The sequence below is a fragment of the Rana temporaria genome, chromosome 5 (assembly GCF_905171775.1).
Source record: "Rana temporaria chromosome 5, aRanTem1.1, whole genome shotgun sequence".
NCBI classification, from domain to species: Eukaryota; Metazoa; Chordata; class Amphibia; order Anura; family Ranidae; genus Rana; species Rana temporaria.
In genome coordinates, this window is record NC_053493.1 from 305,048,893 (window position 1) to 305,068,990 (window position 20,098).

Sequence of the window (20,098 nt, forward strand, 5' to 3'; positions counted from 1 at the left end):
ATTTAAAAAGCTTTTATAAATGTTACCCTATACACAGATCATTTCATGTCATATTAGGGCTCCAATAGCAGTAAAAAATTAAAATGTCAGGGCATCACTTTGTTTTTTGCAACGGAATAAAGCAGGCCAGAGAATCTGACATTTCTCATAGCAGCCCAATGTTACAGTAAGTTACATTTGGGATATGCTGCAATGCAAATAGCATTCTGGATGTTCATATTTATGGAGCCATTCATCGCATAATTTTGGTTCATCTCAACACATACAAAGCCTGAAACTCCTGAACCCTTAAATTTCCATTCTGCTTGTAAATGGGTGGTTCAGTTTGATGGGTTTAAACGTTTGCTGACCGTATAGCTTACCTATACAGCGGCTGAGCGACCCCTCTGCGCTGGATCATGTACCTAGTTACGTGATTCGCGTGCTGTGGCGGGGGCGCACACTTACTGGTGCTGTTATTCATCACAAAACATGCCAGCTAACGGTGGTCAGTCATTGGAATCAACGAACACAGCTCTGTGAAATTAAACACCACAGAGCTGTGTTCAGTGACAGAGGAGCTAGTTTGTTCATTAGAGTAATGAAAGCAACTAGATCCCCAGTAAAAGCAGCACGCAGTACAAAGAAAAACACTTGTTAGACACACATTTAACCCCTTATTTTTTCAGTGCCAATATGCACTGTCACTTTACTAATAACAATGGCCAGGAAGGGGTTAACACCTAGGGTGTTAAGGGTGCCCCTTCCTGGCCATTGTTATTAGTAAAGTGACAGTGCATATTGGCACTGATAAAATGTCACTGCCAATGTCAGTAGCAGTTAGTCAGTTCCCCCCAGCGTCAGATTGCCTCTGCACAAATGCAGTCACGTGTGTGTGTGTAAAAAGGAAGGAGTTTAAAAAAAATTCTAGTATATATCCCATAGCTTGTAGACGCTATAACTTTCACACAAATCAATATAATAATTCACTTCTCTACCCACTTCCACCAGTATGTCCAAACATTGAAATCTTCAGTTAGGCCCCTTTCACACTGGGGCGGGAGGTGCGGTGGCGGTAAAGCGGCGCTTTATACAGTCGGAATTGTGGCTGTATTCGGCTGCTAGCGGTGCGGTTTTACCACCCGCTAGCAGCCGAAAAAAGGGTCAACACCGCCGCAGAGGCGCATTGCCGGCGGTATAGCCACGGTTTCCGATTGCCTTCAATGGGAAGGAGCAGTAAACACACCGCTCCGTCACCATTCCAAAGATGCGGCTAGCAGGACTTTTGGAGCGGTCCTGCTAGTGCACCGCTCTAGTGTGAAAGTCCTCGGGGCTTTCACACTGGAGAAACAGCAGGCGCTGTTTCAGGTCGGTTTGCAGGCGCTATTTTTAGCGCAATAGCACCTGCAAACCCCTCCAGTGTCAAAGGGGTCTTACACAACTCATTGTGGGATCATTTTTGTTGGATTGAAAGTCCTAGCTAAACAATTTTAGGACTAGGCACCTTAAATGCAGAAGCTCCAAGAACCCCATTCTTCACATTTTATTTTTTTAAGCAAAGCAGCTAATGATCCAAACTGTTTGCAACAAATTACTTGCAATTACTTCCTTCACGCCCAGCAGTTAGAGCCTAGACATTTCCCTTCAGGATTCCTTTTAAGGAAACCTAGGCTTTGCCCATGCAGATAAAAAGGGATCAGATTTGCTTGGATACCCTCCTCCCCAGCTATATATACTTACCTTACCTAGCTCACTCACTAGGAATGAGGAAAGGAAGCAGTTCAAGTTCCAAATTGCTCTGGCTACTGATTACAAATGTTTGTCTTTCAGCAAACACCAAGAACCAGAACTGTTGCACAGGAGAAAGGGCCTTCACACATTCTATGGCAACTGGACTAATGCAACAGAGTTGCCTGTAAGGCTATAAATGTTGGGGTATGTGCCAGAGATTCAGAGCTAAAGAATCCCTTGAATAAGCCATGTAATCTCTTCAACATTACAAAACAAGTTCAGTTGAATGTGACCAACTACTACCAGGTAGGAGTTCAGCTATATTTATTTAAAGCAGAATGATAAATAAAAAAAAAGTAACATTTATGTCCTATACACTAAGGCTGCATAAAAAAAAAATTTTTTGACTAGCCCGTAAAATGTCCCATTTTGGAATACAGCATAGGGCTCTTATTCATAGACCACTAGCTGGATTCACATAGGGCGGCGTATGTTTCAGCCGGTGTAGCGTATCGTATTTACGTTACGCCGCTGTAAGTCTGAGAGGCAAGTGTTGTATTCACAAAGCACTTGCCTCCTAAGTTACTGCGGCGTAGCGTAAAATGGGCCGGCGTAAGCGCGCCTAATTCAAATTGTGAAGAGGTGGGCGTGTTATGTAAATAAACCATGACCCCACGTAAATTACGTTTTAAACTAACGGCGCATGCGCCGTCCGTGGACGTATCCCAGTGCGCATACTCCAAATTACGCCGCAAGGACTTCTTGGTTTAGACGTGAACGTAAATTACGTCCAGCTCCATTCACGGACGACTTACGCAAACGACGTAAAAATTTCAAAATTCGACGCGGGACCGACATCCATAATTAACATTGGCTAGTCCAGCTTTTTGTTCGACTAACTTTACGCCTGAAAACACCTTACGTAAACGGTGTATCTTTACTGCGACGGCAAGCGTACGTTCGTGAATAGGCGTATCTCGCTAATTTACGCATTCTAGGCGTAAATCAGCGTTCACGCCCCTAGCGGCCGGCCCAAGTAGAAAGCTAAGATACGACGGCGCAGGCCGGCGTATCTTAGCTAGATTTAAGTGTATCTCATTTTGAGAATACACTTAAAGATACGACGGGATAGATAGATAGATAGATAGATAGATAGATATTTTTATTATTAAAAAAAAATAAACCTAAGGGCTAACTTTACCGTTGTCTTATTTTAGTTTTAATTCAAAAAAGTATATTTTTATTTTTTCCCAAAAAAGTGCGCTTGTAAGACCGCTGCGCAAATACGGTGTAACAAAGTATTGCAACGACCGCCATTTTATTCTCTACGATATTAGGGGGGAACAATCAACAAATAAAAAATAAAAAAAATAAAAAAAAGAGGCTCAGGGCTGAAGTGGTTAAAGGAGAAGTTCACCTTTGGGAACATGTTACACCCTAAAATAGGGTGTAACCTGTTCCCGGTACTGTAGCTGACAGGATAAAGGTTTTACATGAATAAAAGCTTATCATATTATCTCTGTAACTGATACATTCTGCAGGACAACTTTATCTCTTGAATAACAGACTTACCGGCTTGATTACCAGATGAAAAAAAATAAAAAGCCTAAAGAAAAAAAAAAATAGGATTTTTGTACTCACCGTAAAATCCATTTCTCTGAGTTCATGGACGAACACAGCAGCCTTTGACCTTAGGGTATTATATCCTTCCTTCCAGGAGAGATTAGGCAGAAAACAGCACTTTAAGTGTTAAAAAAACTTTCCTCAGCACAGCTCCTCCCAGGGGGCGTGGTCCCCCAGGTATAACCCACACTCTGCCTCAGCAGCTCCAGTTTGTAACAAGCAGTACAAACAAAAAGGAGGGGTGGGTGCTGTGTCCGTCCATGAACTCAGAGAAATGGATTTTACGGCGAGTACAAAAATCCTATTTTCTCTTCCGTTCATGGACGGACACCGCAGCCTTTGACCTTAGGGACGTCCCCAAGCAGTGTCAAAAAAATTTGAGGGTGGGAAAACACCACAGCAAACCAAGCTACACCCCAAACAAAAACCAGGAGTTTCTCAACGGAGGAACTCCAACCTTAAACTGCCGCCTGTAACACCTTGTGGCCGAAGGAAGCATCCGAAGATGTACTCGCATCCACCTTGTAAAATTGAGAAGGTGTGGATTGACAACCAGGTCGCTGCCTTACACAACTGTAACACAGAGGCTTGATGACGGAAAGCCCAAGAGGCACCGATCGCCCTGGTCGAATGCGCTGTAACCTGAAAAGGAAGGCGCCCGCCCCTTCAGGGCATAGGCCTGAAGCACAACCCGTCTGATCCACCTAGAAATGGTGGCCGACGAGGCCGCCAGACCTTTTTTAGGACCATTCACCGACACGAACAGTGAGTCCGACTTCCGGAACGGAGCCGTAGCAGATAAGTACACACGTAGGGCCCGAACCACATCCAGGGAATGTAAAGTGGCCTCCTTCGGGTTTTTCGGCCGAGGACACAATGATGGTAACACAATGTCCTCATTAATGTAAAAAAGCCGAAACGACCTTTGGGAGAAAAGACGGCTGCGGCCGCAGCACCACCTTATCCTCATGGATGATTAAGTAGGGAGCCTTGCAGGAAAAGGCCGCCAGTTCAGACACCCGTCTGACTGAGATAATTGCTACCAGAAAAACCACCTTCTGTGACAGAGTCAAAAAAGGGATCTTCCGAATGTCCTCAAAGGGAGCGTGTTGAAGCACCGAGAGGACTAAATTCAGGTCCCATGGGGGCAGTAGAGGACGCACAGGAGGGGCCACATGCCGGACCCCCTGCACAAACGTACGCACCAAGGAGTGCGCTGCCAAGGGTCGCTGAAAGTAAACAGCTAGAGCCGAAATCGGACTCTTAACGGTACTCAAGGCGAGAGCCTGATCCACCCCCCGCTGTAAGAACAGCAGAATCCGGGACATCATGTATGTACGGGGGTGCCATTTCATCTCTTCACATAGAGATGTAGGCCTTCCACGTACAATGGTAAATTCTTTGTGAAGTAGACTTCCGTGCACGCAGCATGGTAGAGACCACCGAGCCCGACGAGAGCCAGGTACTGTGGACCGGGGCCCAACAGCCACGCCGTTAAAGCCAGCGACTGTAAAGCAGGGTGGAAGATTGGACCCTGCGACAGAAGATCTTCTCTCAGGGGTAGACGCTAAGGGGCATCTGCCACCAGACTCACAAGGTCCGCGTACCAGGTGCGGCGCGGCCAATCTGGGACGATCAGGATTGTTGGAATCCCTTTGGCTTCCACTCTGCGCAGCAGGCGAGGAAGAAGCTTCAGATGAGGGAAGGCGTAAATTAGGCGATAGTGACCCCAAGGTGCCACCAACGCATCTGATGAGTCTGCCCACGGGTCCCTCGACCTGGCCACGAACCGTGATACCTTCCGATTGAGACGGGTCGTGTCGTTGTCGGACTGGATCCTGACCGGTCGGTCCTGCAGCTCCAGGGACCACCTGGCAAGGCACAACTTGATTGCTCGGAGCTCCAGTACATTGATTGGAAGCCGGGACTCCTCCTGAGTCCATCGCCCTTGGGCTGACTGGGTATCCGTCGTGACCACCATCCAATGGCACGGCAGAAACAACTTCCCGGTCCGAAGCACCAGAGACGTCAGCCACCACACCAGGGAGAACTTGACCAGGTGACTCATCTGAATCTGGTAATCCAGAGATGAAGGGAGCTTGTCCCAACGTGACAGAATTTCCTTCTGTAGCACTCGGGTGTGGAATTGGGCATATGGAACTGCCTCGAAAGAGGCCACCATCAGACCCAGAAACCTCATGCAGAATCGAAGAGATGAACACTTCTGGGTCGACAACTGCTGCACCACAGATCTCAGTGTCTGAAGTTTCTCTGTTGGGAGAAAAACTCTCGCCTGGATTAACCCCAGGTATTCCAGTCGCTGAGACGGAACCAAGACTGACTTCTGGATATTCAGAAGCCAGCCGAACTCTGAGATTCCGACACGTGATAGACACGTCCTCTTCTAACTCTGAGCTTGAGGAAGCTCTCAGGAGAAGGTCGTCCAGATATCCTACAATAGCGATCCCGCGCTGCCTCAGCAGGGCTAGGATCGGGGGGAGCACCTTGGTGAAAACCCGTGGTGCTGAGGCCAGGCCAAACGGGAGGACCACAAATTGAAAATGGTCCTCCCCGATCGCAAAGCGCAGAAACCTCTGGTGCTTTGTGCATATGGAAACATGTAGGTATGCGTCCATGATATCCAAAGATGCCAGAAAGTCCCCCTGATGGAGCGCTGCCACCACCGAGCGAATCGACTCCATCCTGAATTTTTGCACTTTGACAAAACAATTGCGGGCCTTGAGGTCCAGGATTGGACAGACCCCTTCCTTCTTGGGGACTACAAACATATTGGAGTAAAACCCCTGAAACCGTTCCATCGAGGGAACAGACACAATCACTCCCCTGACCAGAAGATCCTGGACAGCCCCTGACAGATCCTTCCGGCGATCTGGAGGAAGCTGGAGGTTGGAAGGAAAAAATCTGTTCGGTGGACAAGAGAGAAATTATCTTGTACCCCAAGGAAACTACTTCAAAGAAATTTGGCCTCTGGAAACCCAAGCCTTTGAGAGTGCCAATAGCTTTCCAAAAATACAAATCTAGTTGCAAAAAAGATCTGCTTATGTCAAATAGGCTGCATTGTGTGCACAGGACATTGTTCAAAACGGAACAACCACCACCCTTCGCGGTACTGCCATTACTGAGATGGACGTTCTTGCTGTTGTGCTAGGCCATTTACATTAAATAAAAACAGCCTATGAGATTTACATCTACGACAGGTGATCACAAATGGGTTACTACCTACCATATCCTTGTTGCTGGGGTGGATATCCTTGCTGGCCAGCATACTGTTGCTGCTGCTGTTGCTGTTGCTGCTGCTGCTGCTGAGATGGGTATCCCTGCTGCTGTGGTGGACCTTGATAGGTTTCCTGCTGTTGTGCATATTGAGCATTACCTAAGGATGGATGATTTAGGAAAAAGGAAGAAAAATGAATGCTTGCCTTTAGTTCAAGTTTTTACAACCAACACAAACAAAAACAGGGAAAAATAAAAATACAAAACCAAACCAATATAAAAATGCTAAAAACACCAAAACATAAAAACAATAAAAAAATTATAAATAAATAAAACATAAGGAAATCAGCCCACAAACTTAAAGCTAGTTTTACAAGTTTGGACTGCAGCATTGTTGGAGCATCCTTGGCAAATGAGCAATAAAGTTAAAGTATCACAGTCTTGGGACCATGATAGCAAGAGTAAAGTAAAAGACATTGAGACAGCTGAAGGAGCACAGACTAGCTAGACAAGATCAGAAAGCTAGTTCCTAAAAGACAAAATTGTGTGTATGTAGAAAGATAGCTTGGAGAAAGATCGAATGGGTTGCTTTTCTGGAAATCTTGAGAAAATTACCATGTTTTAGTGAGTGTTTACTGTCAGTGAGTGTTTGTGAAAACTGTCGTTTGAGACCTAGCTTTGTAGTGAAGTCAAAATCTAAGTCAAAATTTAAAACTCTGTTATATAGCTTAATATGGACATGTTCTGTGAAAGATCTCATTCCGGGGGAGTTACAAATGGAAATAGATATATATGTGTGTGTGTGAGTGTGAAGGTATATAGATACCTCCTTCGTAGTAATGTGGTGAGGAATCCTCGTAAGGCCTATCGTAGCCTTGTTCAGGATACGACGGTTGCTGATAACCGTAATCATTATGACCTACATCAATTCGACAAGAAACAGGAAGAAACGTTAATGGCCTTTTGCTGGAGATGCATATAATTAGTTTTACTTGCTCACGAATGCTAAGAATATTTTCACATTAAAAGACTTAGAGAAAGTTATTAAGCAATTTGAAGCACAATAATGGCTGAAAATGCTTTTCTAACAACCTCAATTAAAGTAGTAATATAAAACTGTAAAGATCTGCTTATCAATTAAAGGGCTTAACTGATTTAACAGACTGAAAATATAAAAGTTATTGTAGCAGACACCACAAAAACAGTATCATAGAAACAAAATAATTCATATAGAAGTAAAAAAAAAAAAAAAAAAACACGAAACAGTAGTTTCAATGTGAACATTTAAATTGCCTAACACACAAGTAGATAGATTTATGGTCTAAAAAAAAAGGAAGAAGCAAAAGAAGGGCTGTGGAAGTCTTGCATGCAGAAAAGCAATAGGAATGACTAAGGGCCCTTTCACACTGGTGCGTTTTTGCGGCGTTTTCGCAGTAAAAATATCGCTATTAAAACGCTCCCCATGCCCCTCTCCATTGAAATGAATTAAAAACGCGGTAAAAACGCAGTGTTTTAACACTCCTTTTTTACAGCGGTTTTGAATTCATTTCAATGGAGGGGGCATGGGGAGCGTTTTAATAGCGCTAATTTTACCGCAAAAACGCAGGAAAAACGCACCAGTGTGAAAGGGCCTTCAGGGAAACACATTTATGCAGATCTATAGCTGTGATACCCATAGATCCGGCAATAAGAAAGATCCCTGCTAACCAAAACATTGTACTAAGCATAAGCTTAAGCCATATACCATCTAGACAGGTTAAAAAAAAAAAAAAAAAAGGGGGTGGGGGGGGGGGGGGGAGGTTAGCATGGCAGTACTACAACGCAGTATTAGGTGGAAAGTGTGTCCTATTATTGATGGGCGGTGCTGATGTCACGGGCCAGTCCAGAGACCGTTAAAGGGATTGTAAAGGTTTGTCTTTCATTTTCTAAATTGGTTCCTTTAAGCTAGTACATTGTTGGTTCACTTACCTTTTCCTTCCTTCCATTTCCCTTCTAAATATTTGTTTTCTTTGTTTGAATTTCTCACTTCCTGTTTCTCCTCAGTAAGCTTTCCACCATCACCCAAGCGGTGGAAAGTCAGCCAGAACAGCTTACTGAACACCTTTCTGAAGGAGGAACAGGAAGTGAGAAATTCAGACAAAGAAAACAAAAAGAAAAAAAAAAAATTTTAGAAGGGAAATTGAAGGAAAGGGTAAGTGAACCAACAATGCACTAGCTTAAAGTAACCTATTTAGAAAATAAAAAATTAACCTTTACAACCCCTTTGAAATGGAAGACTTAATACCCACAGAAGACTTCAAGCACAGTACGGTGATGAGACATAGGCTTACGTTGCCTGATCCACCTGGCAACAGTGGAGTGAGAGCCAGGGTGCCCTTTTTAAAAAAAGGCCTGAAGGGCAGACAAAAAGGGACACAGTCTGTTAAACAAAAGCAGTGTCTCCCAGGTACACTAAATGCCCTGACAACATCCAGGCAGTGTAAGGCAGTTTCCTTGGTGTGTTTTGGCTGCAGGACAGAGAAAAGACAATAGCCTCATTGAGGTGAAAGAAAGAGACCACTTTGGGTAGAAAAGAAAGTCTTGGTCTCAACACCACTTTGTTCTTGTGCAATACAAGAAAAGGTTCCTTACAAGAAAGGATTACCAACATGCCTAAACTGACGTAATGGCTTCCCGACATGTGAGAACGTCCAAAGACATCTGTCTGACTCATGAGCCATTTGGAAACTGAAGCAAGGGGGTTTTTGGAAAAAGATGTGCGGGGTAAAAACCTGTCCCTTGAGGGTGCTCAAGGCTGCTTAAAGCAAAGCACTGGAAGACCAGACTGAAGAAAAGCCTGATATAAGCAGAGTATTATCTGGAACTCGGATGCTTTTTTTTTTTTTTTTAGCACCAGGCAAAAAGGTGTCCTTCCGTGTGCACTAGATTTTCTTTCTAGAGTCAATTCAGTGAGTAAGGCAAAAGTAATCACAAATGTGTTTAAACAGCTATGAAGAGAGGCAAGCCTGTGCAGAATTAATGGAAAGCAGTTTTATTTTTGCAAAATAAGTACATTAATGCTATATTGGTACACAGGGGAGCTGGAATTTATAAAAAAAAAAAAAAAAAAAGGGGAACAGAGGTGAACTTGGCCTTTATAATAATAATTTTCTTTCCAAAAAAGGTGTACTGTATAATGTTTCAGATACATAGAAAGAGAAAGCATACCCAAGTCGTATTTAGTATTCAACTTAATATACCCTTCAAAGTGAATGAGAATTCCATTGTTTGCATCATACACAGTAGGCTGCACAACAGAGAATACTAGACATATTTCAAGATTAATACAATATAATCATTGCAAATAATTAAAAATCAGTTTAATACTGGTATAAGCTTTTTTTTTTTAAATACATATATAAAAAGCAGTTTACATATTTACCAAAAAGTATAAGACAGTATATAAATCATTTAAATATTTTGAAAGAATCTGATCCAATTCAAAAATTCCTGTGCACAGAAAAGGCAAACAAAGTGAAACGAAGTTTAAAATTAAAAAACTGTGAGCAGGCAGGCTCTTATTGCAGAAGAGGGATGCAAGGCAAAAAAAAAAAAAACCTACCTACCTAACTGGCATGTTCTGTAGAATGTACAGAGCTGCACATCCACAGCTCAGTTTACATTCTGGCATAGTGCCTGTGTTCCTGACTGACTGGACTCTTGTGCATGTGCAGGAGTGATGTCATCCCACACCAGCCAATTAAGATAGCCAAAGACCTGCACCAGGAAGAAGCCAGGGAGAAAATGCTGGTGTAGGACCTCGTGGATGTCAGATCATTGAAGCAGAACCACTTGCCGACCAGCCGCCATCATCATACTGTGGCAGGTTGGTACGATCACGTGAACCGTCGTAGCTGTACGTCGGGCCTTTAAATGCCTATAGCAGGTGTGCGCCAACTGCAAGTGAAGGAGCTGGTGCGTGTGGCCAAGATGACCATTGGCCATGTGCAATTACAGGCACGAGAGCCAGAACAGGGACGCGCGTGCGTGTGTGTATAAAAACACACAAATCCCTGTTCTGTGAGGAAAGACAGATCTGCACCTACTAGCTATGAACAACGATATGTCAGGTCTATCCCCCCAAAGTTGGAAACAAACAAGGGAACACTTAACCCCTTTCCCTGCCAGTGACATTTATACAGTAAACAGTGCATTTTTATAGCACTAATTGCTGTATAAATGTCGGTGATCCCAAAAATTTGTCAAAAGTGTCCGATCTGTCCGCCGCAATATCGCAGTACAGCTAAAAATCGCCACTATTACTAGGAATATAAATACATATACATATATATATATATATATATATATACACATATACATACATACACACACGCAACATAAATCTTTCCCATAGTTTGTAGACGCTATAACTTTTGTGCAAACCAATCAATATATATATATGCCAAAGCCGATAGATATTTGGTTTTTAAAACATTTTTGGGGATATTTTTTATTGTTTATAGTGCAAAAAATAAAAAACCGCAGGAGGTGATCAAATACCACCCACCAAAAGAAAGGTTGCATGAACGCGCAAAGTGATGCAGTGCCGTATCGCAAAAAATGGTCTGGTCATTAAGCCGGCAAATCTTCCGGTCTGTAAGGGGTTAAAGTAAATGTATAGCCAGAAGGCATTTATTAGGTTTTAGATGGAGTGGCAAAAGATTTAAATTCCCTGTGTAGTTTTCATTGTCATCTTTCCCCGCTAGATAGATTCATTCACTGTATTTGCCCTGGTTACAGTTAACCACCAACTAAGAAAGTGACGAGAGATTCCAAATTTTACAGTTTTCGCCTTAACGGGTGGAAACATTACAAAAAGGGACATAATTTCGGATATGTAAAATGTTAACATTTCCTCACTTCCCATTACATCAGAGTCAAGAAGTGAAGGGAAATCTTCCCAAAAAGGGACACAGACAACAAAAAGAAAAACCAACAGGGATTTTAAACTTTCTGTACTCTACCTCAAAGAACATTTTGGCTTTACAAACACTGGGGGTAATCCACAAAAGGGATACGCCGTCGTATCCCTGTTTCCATCTATGGAACTGATCCACAGAATCAGTTTCACATAGATAGACAGAAGATCCGACATGTGTACTTACACTGTCGGATCTTAGGATGCAGTACCTCGGCCGCCACTGGGGGCATTTCGAGTCGAAATGCCGCGTCGGGTATGCAAATTAGCACTTACGGAGATCCACAAAGCTTTTCAGCTTTGTTTTTTCTCCGTAAGTATTAGTTTGCTATCGCAAAATTAGGGCTGCTTTTACAAGGTGTAAAGTTAGTACACCATGTAAAAGTAGACCCTTCTTTCCCGCGACGGTGTCTTTTTTTTTTTATTTTTTTTTTCCCGCCGCAACGCGTATTTTTTTTTTTACGCCTGTCGCGATTCTCAAAACCCGGCGCAACGTAAAACCGCGCAAAGCACGTCGGGAAGATGACGTCGGGAGCATGTGCAGTACGTCCGGCGCGGGAGCGCGCCTAATTTAAATGGGACTCGCCCCATTAAATTAGGAACGCCTTGCGCCGGAAGATTTTAAGTTACACAGCTGCAAATTTCAAGGTAAGTGCTTTGTGGATCGGGCACTACCTTGTGCAATTTGCGGCGGTGTAACTTAAATGACAAAAGTTACGTTGCGCCGGGTGTTTGTGGATTACCCCCACTGGACAGAAGCGCAGGGAACCACAAGCAATTTGTGTGATATTATGTTTTTTCAGCTAATGGGACCCTGTGCAAGAACATTGTACGCTATAGGACTCCAAATCAGCAAACATGTTAACTAAATTTGCTATACTACCATTTAAAAAAAACGCAAAAAAGACAAATGCTTTGCAAAAATATGTTTGACTACCCCCAAAAAAAAAAAAACATGTATGCACAGACATGAAATGCCCTACTTATTCTATGTTTTGAGAGCTACAGAACAATGTACACTTATGTAAACATAAATATAATGTACATAATTACCATCTGGATAGTATTGCTGATTTATGCCTTCAGGAGTTCCTTGCCCACCATGACTATACTGTTCACCATAATAATCTTCTTGGCCTGAGTACTGCTGAGGTGGACCTAAAATTACACACACATAATTTTCAATAATTGGATATAAATTTAAGTAAGGTTAGTTTCCAATGGCATTTAAATCAGGACATTGGGCAAATTTTTTTATAGGTAGTAACTAAACCCGTTTTAGTTCCACCATTGCCAAAACTGGCACAGAAGACAAAGTATGTCCATTGTATAATAGTGCTTCCATGAGCGACATTGTGAGGTTAAATAAAAGATAAATACTGCATTCATTTTTTGCGTTAAAATAATTCATGCAGTATTTATATATTGCACATTTTAACTACAGACCAGCCCTCCAGCGGGAAGTGAAATAGTTATCAGTGGAATTCCAATCACTGCTAAGTGGGATATTTCCAGTTCAGAGATGCTGGTTGTCAGCACCCGCCTGCATGCTTACAATCGGCGGTGACTCAATCAGCTGTTGGTGGCCTTCATTCATAGTGATGGACAAGGACCCACACATTAATTATAGATAATCGGGGGGGGGGGGGGGGGGGGGGGGGGGGGGGGGGGCCCTTATTGTTAAAGAGGGCTTCCAGATTCCGATAAGACCCAGTCCACAGACAGGTCAACAAGGCAAAAAGGTGCTTTGCCAGGGTGGGTCTCTGTCTGGTATTGTTTGGGGAAGAGGGGTTGAGATTTGTACTACTGTAAGGCTTAATGTACACACGACATTTTACAACCTCCCCTGAAAAAAATTAACTGGACAGATAGTAAACAACGCTTAAAAAAAACGTCAGTTTTGCCACTTTTACATGCTATGTTTAGAAGCATTTAAAAAAGAAAAAAGAAAAAAAAAAAAAATGCGCTTGCAGCTCACTTTAGAAGCCAGCGACTGCCAAGAGCAGGCATATAAATATATTTTAATTGCAGACACTGCATGTCTCTATTGCAATAAATGAGCTGCCTGCTTGCACTGAGTAACATTGGGACTTTAGCTATGTTTTAAAGTTAAGGATTTTTATTTTAAACTGCCTATAGTGCAGCTTTAGAGCTAGGAGTGATATAACCTTGCCTCAACGTTGCTTTTAACCACTGCCAACCCAGCCTGTGCCTGAATAGGAAGAGCAGCAAGGGCGGCTGAGACCGAGCTCCCCAATCCTCAGCGCGAACTGTAAATTGGCATTGCTGGGAGCTGGTCACACGGTTTACAGCCAAAGTGAAAGTAGTGTGCGGTGCTTTGTCTCCCCCTACAGTGCAGTACCCAGCAGGAAGAGAGGTACAGTATTGTAGGTTTTTAAAAGGCTATATATGTAGTGTGCGCGTGCGTATGCTTTTGTGCATGTGTGAGCATACATTATATTACACACACACACACACACACACACGTATTTACATGCATGTACATCATTTTTAATCCTGACCCCCTATGTGTACAATCTATTTTTTTTTTTTAAATAATTGTTCAAAGTACCAGCAAGAAAAAGCCATTCCTCTGAAAAGCGATCCGTGCTCAGATCGCTTTTTCCCCACCTGTTTTAACCCCTAAATGCATCACCACTATGCTGCAACTGTGTGCAATGCAACAGTGCAGCCCCATTCACCTAGGGGTATACTTCAAGGGTGCCCTGAATGGATAAATACTGAGAAACACTGACAAAGGAACCAATCTCTCCACTTTCCTCCTGCAGCCACTGAATGCCTGCGGGAGGGAGAAGAGGAGAAGCGTGGAAAATTGAGAGATTGATTCCTTTATATGCAGCCGCTCCTCCTATCCAGCTTCTTTCTGCTGCCCCCGTGTAATGACACCTATGGCAGAACTACCACACAAACAAACATCGCACTTGCGACTCGGCCCTGGCGTTCCACTACCGGCTCGGAGGAAAGGGCCCCGTCTGGTGGTCCCTTTATGGTTTTTTTCTGGCATCGAGGCCTCTGAAGGTTCTAGTTACACCACTGATGGCAAGGGTGTATGTAACCAAACACGGTAATACCACAAAAAAAAAAATGTATCTGCTGTATAGAATAGACAGAAAAAAGTAGGAAATTAAAACGCCCACGCAGTTTAGTGCATATATTATTATATAATATCTATCTATATCTCTATATCTATACACACACACACACACACACACACACACACACACACACACACTATATTAAAAACCTTAAGTGATGAGGGTAAATGCATATACAAAAAGTTTAGTATATATTTTTAGAAGCTAAACTGCATGGGTTTTCTCATTACCTACTTTTTGCAGTCTGTGGAGAGCGAGGGGGAGAAATGCCTGACCGTCTACAATGTATGAACAGCGATCAGTCATTTCCCCTAGTGAGGCCACCCCCCCTACAGTTAGAACACACCCAGGGAACATACTTAACCCTTTCCCCGCCCCCTAGTGTTAACCCCTTCACTGCCAGTGGCATTTTTATAGTAATCCAATGCATTTTTATAGCACTGATCACTATAAAAATGCCAATGGTCCCAAAAATGTGTCAAAAGTGTCCGCCATAATGTCGCAGTACCGACAAAAATTTAAATAAAAAAAATATTATTCATAAAAATGCCATAAAACTACCCCCTATTTTGTAAACGCTATAACTTTTGCGCAAACCAATCAATAAACGTTTATTGCGATTTTTTTTTACGAAAAATATGTAGAAGAATACATATCGGCCTAAACTGAGGGAAAAAAAAATGTTTTTATATATTTTTGGGGGATATTTATTATGATAAAAAGCAAAACATTTTAATACAATTTTTTTTCAAAATTGTCGCTCTATTTTTGTTTATAGCGCAAAAACTAAAAACCGTAGAGGTGATCAAATACCACCAAAGGAAAGCTCTATTTGTGGGGGGAAAAAATGATGCCAATTTTGTTTGGGAGCCACTTCGCACGACCGCGCAATTGTCAGTTAAAGCGACGCAGTGCCGAATCGCAAAAAGTGTCTTTGACCAGCAATATGGTCCGGGGGTTAAGTGGTTAAGCGTATTTTTTTTGAACGTCTGCATTTGATAAATGGCTGTGCAAATATTCTGCAATATGAAAAGTAATAATAAAAAACAAAAAAAAACAAACAGCCACCACTTTATTTTCCGGGGCCTCTACTTTCATAAAATATATAAATGTTTGGTGTTCCAAGTAATCTTCTAGCAAAACACCACACCGATTTTAACAACATGATGCTCTTGGACCCCTTTCACACTGGAGGTGTTTTAGCGCTTAAAAATAGCGCAGAGTGCTTTAACACTGGGGAGCTGCGATGGCAGGACATTAAAGTCCTGCAAGCAGCATCTTTGAGGTGCTTTAGGAGTGGTGTATACACCGCTCCTAAAGCATCCCTGCCCATTGAAATCAATGGGCATCGCCGGCGAACCGCATACAAATCGCCTCGGCAGCAGCGCTTTGCAAGCACATTTTATTCGACCGATAACCGGGGTAAAAAAGTGTCCCGCTAGTTGCCGAAAAGTGTCTCTAAAACAACGGTAAAGCGCCGCTAAAACTAGTGCCGCTTTTCCACTGATGCCCCAGCGCTGTCAGTGTGAAAGTGACCTTATAGCATCAGTCTTAGACAAATACTGCTAACAGTACCTTGCTGTGGAGGTCTGTATGGAGGAATTTGCCTTTGACCCATCATGTGATTTCCTTGGTTAACTTGACCCATCATACCCATAGGTGGCTGCTGCCCTTGGTAATGCTGTCCACCACCCTGAGGCAAGTTATACTGCTGTGAGGGAGACTGCTGGTGTATCATGGGACCTGCAAAGCAAAATAAAAAATAGTGTAAGGCCTGCACATTTACATTTAAACTATATAGCACTGCATAATACAAAGCCACTGACTGCAGCAATTGTGCTGGTGAGATTTCAAATGTCTGCAGATTCACTTATTTCTAAACCTGTAATAAATATTCCAGGGGCCATCCTAAATTGTATGCAAAATATTTGCCTACACAGTCCATTGTATATTCTGTAAGAACAAAACTAAGTCTTTATAATCCTGGCAGAAAGTCTGCCCACCTACCTATCCTCCAGATGTTTCATGACAATGAATAATTTAAAATTAGCCAACAAGAAACTGTAGAGCCAAAACCTGTGCTTACATACTGATTAGACTGAGAAGTGTGTGCCTAGCACATTAGCAGGAGGAAGCAAAAAAAAAATAATTGTTCCTCAAGCCCTGCAGAGATTTAAATATGCCAAAACGTTAACAAAAATCTTTTGCGAGTGAAGTGGAAGCTGCCATTTGTGAATGCTAGTTTCCTGGATGCAATGCTGACCCTTCTGTCTTTAAGGCCCCTTTCACACAGGGGCGGTGGCGGCAGTAAAGCGGCGCTATTTTTAGCGGGGCTTTTCTGTCAATTGTGGCGCTGTTCGGCCGCTAGCGGGGTGCTTTTACCCCCCACTAGCGGCTGAGAAAGGGTTAAAACCACAACAAGGCGCCTCTGCAGCCACGCTTTGCTGGCAGTATAGCCACAATGCCCATTGATTTCAATAGGCAGGAGCGGTATACACACCGCTCCAAAGATGCTGCTAGCAGGACTTTTTTTTTTACCGTTCTGCTAGTGCACCGCTCCAGTGTGAAAGCCCTCGCGGCTTTCACACTGGAGGCACAGCAGCGGCTGTTTCAGGGCGCTTTGCAGGCGCTATTTTTAGCGCCTGCAAAGGGCCTCAGTGTAAAGGGGTTCTTAAACTTAAGGCAAAGTCCCAGAACAAGCATGCAGATAAGGCATTCAGATTTTCTAAGGGTTGTCACTTGTCCTGGGTCAGTGATTCAGAATGTATTAAAGTCAATGAGTCAGCTCACTTGCTAGGCTATTAGCATTTTAGTAGAGAGGTCATAACAGCCCCCAATGCTTCACTCAGGAAAGATTCAAGTTAAAGAGGAACTGTAGTCAAACTGCACAGAATAGCAAACAAAATCTAAATTATACTTAGAGTGTACCTGTGCCCAGACTACAGACATTTTTTCTCAATTATCATCAATTAGTAAAATCTTTAAAACAAGCTATCCCTGATCTCTATAGCTGCTTGTACTGTGAAGTTATTTACCCTCCAAGACATCTGTAGTAAGTACACCCTATGACCACAATTTCCCCTAGCATGTACTAAACATTACATTTAGAGATGTTAAGGCTCCCTAATAAAGTGGGCAACCACTGGCTTAGAAGCACATTGGAGCGTTAGCTGACTGCCATAATTCGGATATGAACAAAAGCAATAAAAAAAAAAAAAAAAAAAAAAAAAAAAAAAAAGCTTTCTGTGCTTCAGTTGTCAAATTTAAAAAAATGAAAAATTACATTTCTCCAGAACACCCAAACCAGGGGTGCTCAACCCCCCCCCCATGTGACGTGCAACCTAAAAACAAGTGAAGCGCAAGCCCATGCTCTGGGATGGCGGGAACACAAGACCAGATTGCGAACAGGTTGCCGATCCACCATCCCAGAGCATCAGCCGATACTACCTCTGTAGCGCTGGCTCTTGTCCCAGGCAGTGATCCAAAGCGCATTTAGGCTGGCACGTTTTTTAGCAGCCTGGAGAGTGATGCCAGCAGAAGCTGGAAGATGAAAAAGGTCAGTGTATTAAACATCACATATACACCGCTTTTGCAATGGCCAGATTAGCACATCTAAAAAAGGGCCATTAGGCTACTTTCACACTGACCTGCAGGTGCAGCGCGCATTGTACCTGCAGCTTTGCCGCACTGAGCCGCTGACTTCTAATATATACTGCGGGTTTGGGGCGCTTATTGAAAGCACACCAAAACTTCTCAATGCAGAAGTTTTGGTGTTTTCAGAAAGTGCACCACACCTACAAGATGTAATAGAAGTCAATGGCTTAGTGCAGCTAAGCTGCAGGAAAGTGCACTGCATTGCACCCACAGTGCGAGTAAATCGCAACACATGACTTGAAAGCAGCCTTATACAGGGCTCATAGCGTGCATAATCCTGGCACAGGTTCACATAACATTTTCTGTTGGTAAAAGCAGTGCAGTCAGTTTAGGATACAAATATTAAAATGGTTATAAAAATATTGTAGTTATTCAGTTACAGTGTTGTTTTCACTGACTGTAGCTTACTCCATGGCTTTTACTTTAACTTTCAAAAGCCCAACTCTATAATAAAGTCATTACCTTGATTTGGCTGCATATTCATGCTTGGTCTGGGACCATAGTTTCCCATTGACTGGCCTTGAGACAAGCTCATCTGATTCTGGACTGGCATATTTTGTGAAGATGGCACAGCATGGTTATATCCTCCCATGGAACCATGATTATTTGAAGGCATAGTCATTGAACTACTTGACATGTTGTGTTGGTTTGGTCCTGGTCCTTGCATAGGCATATGGTTGGGTCCTGAATAAAGAAAACAATACCCATGTTCAAGTGTGTGAAAGTGAAAAAAATACTGCAGTAAAATGAAGGGGAGGGGATATGAGCAGCAGCTTTGAAAACCGATAAACCAGGGCATGGACAGAAAAGAAACACGGAGAAAGATTTTTAAAGCTAAATGTACCATGTGGGTGATTATTATACATTGGGTAATTGAAGGGTGAAATTCCACTAATGAATTTGGTTTTAGCAAGCACTGTGTTTCTTTAAAGCAGTTTTCTCTTTTATTCATAACCATTTACTACATAATACACAACATAAAACAATAGGGTAACAGTATGGAAAGAAAGATGCATTACAGGTGGATTTCTAGAAGGCCCCTTTCACACCAGCAGACCGATCGTGTCCATCTGTCGGATTTTCAGGAGGACCCAATCGGATCACCCATTGTTCTGTGTGTCTGCTGTCACCTGCCAGCATCCAATCCTGCAGTCCGTTTCTATCTGACCACCCCATAGAGAACAGCAGGCTGTGTCCGTTTCAGCTCTGCACAGCAGACCTGTCATCAGTCTGCTCAGCATTGATCAGCAGAGAGATCCCTTGCTGAGCGGGCAGATCCGCTTGAATAAATTCTGCCCCGTGTGAAAGGGTCCTAAAAGAGCAAACCTTTTCAAAGGTTTCATAAAATGTAATCAAATCTGAATTCAGCCAATAGGATTCTTGTATGCAGAAGCTTTGGAGGCCAGTTCTGAATTTTATATATGAGCTCTACCTTACTTTAAAAGTAGTACATACATACAAATAAAAGATGCTGGCCTTAAAGAGGAAGTAAACCGTAACCGTGATGGGTTTTACTTCTTTTTTTCCCCCTGCAAAATACAAGCATAACGGGCTAGTATGCATCGCATACTAACCGATTATGTGACATTTACCTGCAAACTCCGGCTCTGACTGGCCAGAGGCACGGGAGCCATCAGTCACAGCACTTGCTAGTGAAGAAACTGCACAGAGGGCACAAGAACAAAGAGACACAGGGCCCCCTGAAGTGGACGAACTTGATGCTCTAGAAGGAGGTCTATGAATCTGGAATCCAGCAATGGGTGAGGGCAGGCCTTCATGCTGAAGCAGTCTTGACAGTGGATTC

At 43.0% G+C, this 20,098-nt stretch overlaps 1 protein-coding gene across 4 annotated transcripts in view; it reads right to left on the reverse strand.

Moving 5' to 3' along the window:
- The window catches only part of SS18 (SS18 subunit of BAF chromatin remodeling complex), a 58,511-nt gene that overhangs the window by 6,345 nt on the left and 32,068 nt on the right, over window positions 1-20,098 (reverse strand). For 2 of the 4 annotated variants that reach the window (XM_040354092.1, XM_040354091.1), the window contains exons 5-9: window positions 18,757-18,978; window positions 16,216-16,383; window positions 12,578-12,682; window positions 7,394-7,486; window positions 6,578-6,727 (exon numbers count right to left, since the gene is read on the reverse strand). In XM_040354092.1, coding sequence (XP_040210026.1) covers window positions 6,578-6,727; window positions 7,394-7,486; window positions 12,578-12,682; window positions 16,216-16,383; window positions 18,757-18,978 — 738 coding nt within the window. The remainder of the gene's footprint in view (window positions 1-6,577; window positions 6,728-7,393; window positions 7,487-12,577; window positions 12,683-16,215; window positions 16,384-18,756; window positions 18,979-20,098) is intronic. The other 2 variants (XM_040354093.1, XM_040354094.1) reach the window with 2 other exon arrangements.